Genomic DNA, 8,657 nt, shown 5'->3' on the forward strand with positions numbered 1-8,657 from the left:
TGGGACATGATATTGTCCATAGCTATGGTTTACTATACTGGAGTTCTATCGTGTATAATAAACGCTACCCAAGCGAAAAAAACATAACAATGTCACGTGACAATATTAAATATGGCGGATAAAAGCCTTCTTTGATTACATGCTGTTTGGTTTCAATATGAAATAACACGGCGGTCCTTCTTTTGCAATTAGATAAACGCAAATTTGTTGTCTGCGATATTAGTTATGTGGACGCGTACGTCAAGTAAAACTATTTCACACACACAGCTTTCTTAATTAATGGCCCTATAGCTGCCGTGCACGACACATCGCACGTCGTGCACTGAGCTTAACTAGGCGCATGGCAGTAGGGCAGGCATGGCTGACTGGGCTAGAACTTTCCGGATTCTGTTGACTACCGTCACTTGAGTCTTGACTTTTAAAACAGAAGAATCGTCATAGGTTTTATATTAGTTTACTGACTGAATGTAATTGAATGTTTACAGAGAACAAAATTACTTAAGTTTCATAGATCATTTTCGGCTCTTTTCATACTTAATTCAGACATAATTCTGACTCAATTCAGACTCAATTCAGACGTAAAAACTCTATGAGTTTACAGGGGTAATTCACTACAACATGTCCGCCACTATGCTCGCAACTCACCAACCATGTGCTGAGTAATCCTTAATACTTTTGACTATTATTTAAAGGCTGATGGATGCATGTTAAGAACATGGATAGAACCTAGATTAATTTGCATAATTCATATACAGATAAATTCTGAGGTATGTGGCTGGCTATGCAAGAAAAACCACGCATAAACTATATAATATAAGGTAAACAATAAGTACTCCCCATGATACAACAAATTTGAGCCTAGGTCATACCAGGCACTCCTGTTAACTCTGACAAACAAACAGGGAATGAGACCACTAACTATTTAACAACAGTAACATGGCTTCCCAAAATTAGTTTAACTGATTTTCAAATAATAATCTATTAACTAACATACTCAACTACTATGTCAATTCAATGTAACCAGAAACTCTTTAACTTATAATACATGACTAACACTAAAAGTAGCAAAATTTCGCAGTAAGTCTGACAATCTTAATATTTAATATGAATTCAAAACACTAACATACTAATTCTACTTAATTCAAAATTACCAATCAAGTTACATAATTACTAAGCTCTACTTCTGCTCATACGAGCTAAGGATCCGTAAAAGTGGCTCCTCGAAGGGGAACCCCCGGTCTCTAAAACCAAAACAAGTTTATGTATAGGTCGTTCCAAGATTGTTTGCTTTTGAACACGTTTACCATTAGAATCTAACTTGGAGTCACCTAACACAACTTTTACTTTACGAACATGGTTGTCACCATCTCTAATAATTTCAATAATGCGAGCTAATGCCCAATTGTTACGGGATAAATTATCATCCACGATTAGCACAATGTCACCATCACACATATCACGACATGGTTTAATCCATTTACTACGTTGTTGAAGGTTGTGTAAGTATTCTAATCTCCATCGATTCCAAAACTGATTGGATACATACTGCACTCTTCTCCAGCGCTTACGAGAATAGACATCTTGTTGTAGAAATTGTCCTGGAGGAGGTAACACAATCCTTGACTTCATGGTTAAAATGTGATTAGGGGTTAAAGGTGACAAAGACTGTGGATCATTCAAATTGTCTACTGTTAAAGGTCGACTATTGATTATCGCAGCTGCTTCATGCATAAATGTTCTCAATGATTCGTCATCTAATTGAGATCCAGTTTTATGAATGATCGATGACAGCACACTCCGAATTGTGCGGATCTGGCGTTCCCAAACGCCACCCATGTGGCTCGCAGTAGGCACATTGAAGCAAAATTCAAAATAGTCGCAACCATTCTCCAAGAGATATTTCTGAATGTATTTGTTGTCTAAATTCTTGAGACTTTCAGTTAATTCACGAGACGCACCAACGAAGTTTGTCCCATTATCGCACTGCAATTGACGAATCGGACCACGGAGGCACTGGAACCGTCGTAATCCATTGATAAATGAGTCTGTACTTAAGTTATCCAAAGTTTCAATATGTACTGCACGACTAGACATGCACACGAAAAGGAGGCCGTAGCGTTTAATTTCCTTCCGTCCTTGTTTAATATACCACGGCCCAAAGCAATCTGCTCCGCAATAGGTAAACGGTGGTGCTTCTTGTATGCGATCCTTTGGTAGCTCACTCATTTTCTGCCCTTGTAAACGTCCCCGAAGTTTTCTACATGTGACGCAGCGCAGAATACATGAAGAAACTAATCGACTACATCCAATTATCCAAAAACCATTTGAGCGAATAAAATTGGTTGTAATCCCTCTACCTTGATGTTCAGCTAACTCGTGAAAGTAACGAACGATGCAGTCTGTAATATGATTTTTCTTAGGCAGAATCATTGGGTGTTTATCCATAACATCGTAACCAGAAATTTTAAGTCTTCCTCCTACGCACAGAATTCCATTGGAATCCATAAAAGGATCTAATTTGAATAGACGAGATGATCTCTTGAGACATTTTGTTACTGATCCATCCGTCGACCGAGTAGACTCCTGAATAAGCTTTATTTCGTCCCCAAAGGCCTCAGCTTGAACAAGCCTAATGATTTCAAGCTCTGCTTTACGCAAATCTTCAACCAACAATGGACCATATACAGGTTCCTTAAGATCCTTAGTTTGAAGTCTTCTTCGCAAGTAATCTTTCAATTTCAAACACAAAGCAATGGATCTTTTCGCATGAAACCAGTCTGATATGTGGCTAAGTCGAGAAAGTTCAAACGTTTTCTGGGTTTTCTGGGTGTGCGTAGCAAGTGACGTGACATGTTTTACTTCAGGATCATCTCCATGGACAGTAGTGCCGATTTGTTCCTCTGAAGCCTGAATAGTTGGTTTCCAAATAAAATCAGGTCCAGAAAACCATTTGGAGTTTAAAAGCTCATGAGCAGTCACCCCACGCGAGGCTATGTCAGCAGGATTTTCACTTGATTTAACGTAATACCACTGGTTTGGTTCTGTTGAATCCCGTACTTGTGAAATTCTGTTGGCAACAAAGGTATGAAAACGACGAGCATCATTATTGATGTAGCCCAAAACTACCTTACTGTCTGTCCAATAACTTTCGATCACATTTTCATAGTCTAGTTCTGCTCGTAATTGATTGCTGACCTTGACCGACACCAGTGCAGCGGATAATTCTAGTCTTGGGATCGTTATGGGTTTCAAAGGGGTAACACGAGACTTGCTCATAACAAGCGAACAGGACACTTTATTGTTCTCGTCTACAAGTCGCAAATAGGAGCACTGTCCGTATCCATAAGTAGAGGCATCCGAAAAGTGATGCAATTCAGCGATCTGTACTTCACCGAAATCCTTGGGCTTAAAACATCTGTCGATCTTCAGCTTTTCTAGGTCTATCAGATTTGATCTCCAAGCCTCCCACCGGGTGCGGAGTTCTTCAGGGATTTCTGCATCCCAATCGGTTTGATTTCTACAAAGTTCTTGCAAAATTTGCTTTCCGACCAATATCACAGGGGAAATCAATCCAAGGGGGTCATAGATTGAAGATACAGTAGATAAAATACCACGTCGTGTAAGAGGTTGATCCTTTAAGGAGATGCGGAATTGAAAGGTATCCGACTGTACACACCACTGGACTCCTAAGCAACGTTCAACTGGCAACTCATCACTGAATAACTCCAACGATTGAACAGTCGAAGCACGGTCTTGCACAGGAATTTCTTGTAAAACCTTTTTGGAGTTTGAAACAAACTTATGAAGACGCAATCCACATTTTGCTAAAAGTTTCTTACTCTTATCCACGATTTCTATGGCTTCCCATTCAGTATCTACGGATAACAAGCCGTCGTCCACATAAAAGTTATTTCGAACAAAGTCCGCAATGCAAGATCCAAACTCATCTTCAAAGTCGTTAGCAGCTCTCTTAAGTCCATAGTTGGCGCATCCAGGAGAAGACGCAGCGCCAAACAAATGCGCAGACATACGATAATCTGTTATTTTATCGTCCTTCCACCACAAAAATCTCAAATAGTCCCTATCTACTGGAGTAACTTTAAATTGAAAAAACATTTTTTCAATATCGCAGACGAACGCAATTTTTCGAGATCTGAATCGACATAACACACCAAAAAGGCTATTAGTAAGATCGGGTCCCTTTAGTAGATGGTCATTCAGTGTATAACTGCAGTCAAATACGACACGTATTTTACCAGGCTTATTCACGTTGTAAACTCCGTGATGTGGAATATACCAAATATGACCATTATCGCAGTGAATTTCATCTTCTGGTACCAACTCCGCATAGCCGTTTGTGATGATCTCATCCATAAAAGTGCTGTAGTCCGTCTTGAACTCAACATTGCGTTGAAACCTTTTGGTAAGTAAATTCAATCTACTAACTGCTGCTTGACGATTATTTGGTAGAAATGGCCTTTCGCTTCGAAATGGTAGGGGCATCTCATAATGTTCTTCTACCATTCTTATCGAGGAGTTCATCTTATCAAGGAATTGCTGATCATCTCTAGAAATTCCTGATCCTTCGAATGATCGCTCGCTAAAATCCATTTCCATCATTTTTAAAACTTCTGCTGGATTAATTAATTCCTTGACCTTATTTCGCAACGAGAATCTAACTTCGGCTGCATCTGTTGAACAAGAGAAAACTTGACTACTGCTACCAATCGCATCGAACTCTGACTCATCTGGAAGTCCACTGACGACTCCGACAATTCCCCAACCTAAATCTGTCTTCAGCGCAAAGGGGCCAGTATTGTCGTGAGGTATCACTTCTCTTGGAGTGAGAGCCTTGGGGCAGTCGTATCCAATCAACAAACCTACTTCGCAATCCATTAGAGGTGGAATATCAGACGCAATCTTAGACAGGTGCGGCCACTTTCTTGCCATCTCAGGGGTAGGTATGTGGGATCTATTTATTGGTATCCTATCTCTTGTGAATACAGGGGGAAGTGAAATTCTTTTGGAGGCTGGATCACTGTTATAAGCCCTAACTTGTAAACCAGAAATCTTTCTACAATCAATCAGCTGGTTTTCAGCAGACATAGTGGATAACATCAAATGTGCAGGTTTACCATTGACATCCAACTCATTGGCCGAATTATTCGTACAGAAGGAGGTATCAGACTGTGAATCCTGTAGCAAATAAGTAAGTTTTTCATGCTCTGGGTTATCTACATGCGAAAGCCAAACAGGAACTATCATAGAACTCTTATCTTCAATAGAATTCACCTTCGCATTATGACTAACAGCCTGTTCCCTTTCATTGGAGGGGAGCGTATCTCCATGAAGACTTGTAGGGTGCCTTTTACTGCATACTGAGCAAAATAACCGTTGTCTGCAGTGCTTAGAAAGATGTCCAAGAAACATACATGCATAACAGAGTCGATTTTCCTCAATGTACCTTTTCTTCTCGGGTATGGTTTTCTCTAAAAATTTAGGACATTCATTAAGATGATGCCTTCCTTTACAAAGTGCACACTGTTGAATAAAACCACTTGATTTATTAGATGTATCGGTCCCTCCTGTAGCCAATGATGTCGCACTTGGAGTTTTCCGATCCTGAAAGCTTTTGAAGCCATTTGATCTCCGATGTGAATTCGCATTGTTAAAATAACCACTTGAATGACCTTGACTTGTGTTTAAAGGCTTGAATATTTGAGAAGTAACAGGATCACATGCTATATCTGATTCACGAGTGATAAAACGAACAAATTCCTGAAAGGGTGGGAAGTCTTGATGCTGTGTCTTATAATCATGCACTTTAACCGCCCATCTGCTGTATATTGACTCAGGTAGCTTACATAACAGCTTACGATTTTCTCTAGGATCATTTAACACTGATAAAGACTTGTTGGAAATCATTGCAGTTTGACATTGCCTTAAAAAGTCTGAAAGTTTTCGCAGAGCAGCTCCATCACGCGGATATATCCGAGGCCAGTTCTCTAATTTGTCTCGGAAGGCTTGAGCAATCTTGAAGGGGTCGCCATACAGTTTTTCCAGGTAAGCCTTGGCATCATGATACGCATCCGCACAGTCGAGGAGAAAATAACTTTCCACCGAATCTTTAGCATCGCCATCCAGGTATCTCTTCAAATAAAACAGTTTTTCTTGATCTGGAATTGATTTTCTTTCTATCAGAGTGTTAAAGGTGTTTTTCCATGCTGGGTACTGAAGGATGTTGCCTTTGAATAATGGTGGTTCTGGAATAGGTAATTTCGTTAGATTCATTTGATCCACTAGTGTTTGCGCAAGATTTACAATATCCGATTGTTGTTGAGAGGAACTTGAGTTTTGAACTGAAGATGGGGCAGAACCTGGTAGAATGTCAAACTGTCGCGTTGGTGGTACTGTAGTTTGAGGTAACAGTGATAGTGTTTCAGCATCAGGCATTTGATTAATATAGTCTCTAACATATTCATTACGATTTTGAATATTCTCTAGGTCACTCGATAAGTCTATTTCTTTCTTTGCACTGTAATGATCATCCTCGTATGATTTTAGCGCAGCTTCAGCTATCTCAATGTCTCTTTGTGTTTGGATCCTTTCTAATTCAAGTCGAGCCTTACTTTCCGCATCTAAGTATTTTAACTTAGCCCTTAAGGCAGCTGCTTCGGCTGCAAATTTAGATTTTGAACTAGAACGCGACGCAATACTTTTTGTAACAAAGGACGAAGTGGATTTGTGTGAACGGGATGATGACATTGTGCCTATGACCTAATTGAATCTAAAACATGTTAATCCTGAAACACAAGTGACATATACATGTATAAAGTTTAACAATGATATTCATATATATTGCATACATAAAATAGCGCAAATTCAAAGCCAACTATTGACACCATGATCCAAACATATTCCAACAAATTAGTTACATTAATTCCAATGACATTAAAGTATTCTGATTGAAAGGTAATTACGCATTTGATACAAACATAATCAGTTATCAATACTCTATGAATTTACAAATATTTCACAAACAATTACTTAACTAGTTTCCTCAAATTTGAAATAGTGTCTAATCATTATATCACATAAAGAATAGAATCATTATAAATTCTATAAGTAACTGAGTGGGTAAAAAAATGCCAAAGTCATATCAACGAGTCCCAAACGCAACGATTCAAAAGATGACTTGAACAGGAACAAGTTCTTAAACGCATGAGACAATACCGAGTCGCACCAATCCTGGCAGAGTTCTCTAGGCCCAAGGCCTAACCGCAACAATAGTAGATTCTATAACTGGAACACAGGAACAGGTTCTCCAAACAATGAACAAGTTCGAGCCGCAACGATCCAGGCAAAGCTATCTAGGCCTAAGGCCTAACTGCAACAATAGTAGGTTTTGTAACTGGAACACAGGAACATATTCTCTAAACGCATGAACAAGTTCGAGCCGCAACGATCCAGACAAAGTTCTATAGGCCTAAGGCCTTACCGCAATAATAGTAGATTCTTGTAACTGGAACACAGGAACATATTCTCTAAAAGCATGAACACGTTCGAGTCGCAACGATCCAGTCAAAGTTCTATAGGCCTAAGGCCTTACCGCAACAATAGTAGATTCTGGTAACTGGAACACAGGAACACATTCTCTAAACGCATGAACAAGTTCCGAGTCGCAACGATCCAGTCACAGGCTACTCTCTAGGCTAGGCCATAGTGCCTTTCTTTCCAACTTTATTACACATTATAAACTGAGAGTTTTTACTATAGCTGCCGTGCACGACACATCGCACGTCGTGCACTGAGCTTAACTAGGCGCATGGCAGTAGGGCAGGCACGGCTGACTGGGCTAGAACTTTCCGGATTCTGTTGACTACCGTCACTTGAGTCTTGACTTTTAAAACAGAAGAATCGTCATAGGTTTTATATTAGTTTACTGACTGAATGTAATTGAATGTTTACAGAGAACAAAATTACTTAAGTTTCATAGATCATTTTCGGCTCTTTTCATACTTAATTCAGACATAATTCTGACTCAATTCAGACTCAATTCAGACATAAAAACTCTATGAGTTTACAGGGGTAATTCACTACAACATGTCCGCCACTATGCTCGCAACTCACCAACCATGTGCTGAGTAATCCTTAATACTTTTGACTATTATTTAAAGGCTGATGGATGCATGTTAAGAACATGGATAGAACCTAGATTAATTTGCATAATTCATATACAGATAAATTCTGAGGTATGTGGCTGGCTATGCAAGAAAAACCACGCATAAACTATATAATATAAGGTAAACAATAAGTACTCCCCATGATACAACAAATTTGAGCCTAGGTCATACCAGGCACTCCTGTTAACTCTGACAAACAAACAGGGAATGAGACCACTAACTATTTAACAACAGTAACAGGCCCCAATCAGGTATCACAACACGGCGCAGTTGTTACTAACACCTATATAGGTGAACGATATCAAGGATTCTAATCAATCAACCATGACAAAAAATAACATTATTTGTTACCCATTTTGACTGTATATTCTTGATACTAGTGCACGAATATTCTATTTAATAATGATTAGAAATATCAAAGTTAGAATTTATGAACTATTTAAATGTTCAAATAACATCCTAATTAAGTAATAT

At 39.0% G+C, this 8,657-nt stretch overlaps 1 protein-coding gene across 1 annotated transcript; it reads right to left on the minus strand.

Annotated features, from left to right (window-relative positions):
* Nucleotides 1–438: 438 nt before the first annotated feature.
* Nucleotides 439–8,416, minus strand: LOC130014117 (uncharacterized). Its single transcript, XM_056103011.1, has one exon. It carries the CDS (start codon nucleotides 6,763–6,765, stop codon nucleotides 1,171–1,173), a length of 5,595 nt encoding a protein of 1,864 aa, XP_055958986.1. The 5' UTR covers nucleotides 6,766–8,416; the 3' UTR covers nucleotides 439–1,170.
* Between the last annotated feature and the right edge of the window lie 241 nt (nucleotides 8,417–8,657).

The sequence above is a fragment of the Patella vulgata genome, chromosome 8 (genome assembly GCF_932274485.2).
Source record: "Patella vulgata chromosome 8, xgPatVulg1.2, whole genome shotgun sequence".
Taxonomy (NCBI): Eukaryota; Metazoa; Mollusca; class Gastropoda; family Patellidae; genus Patella; species Patella vulgata.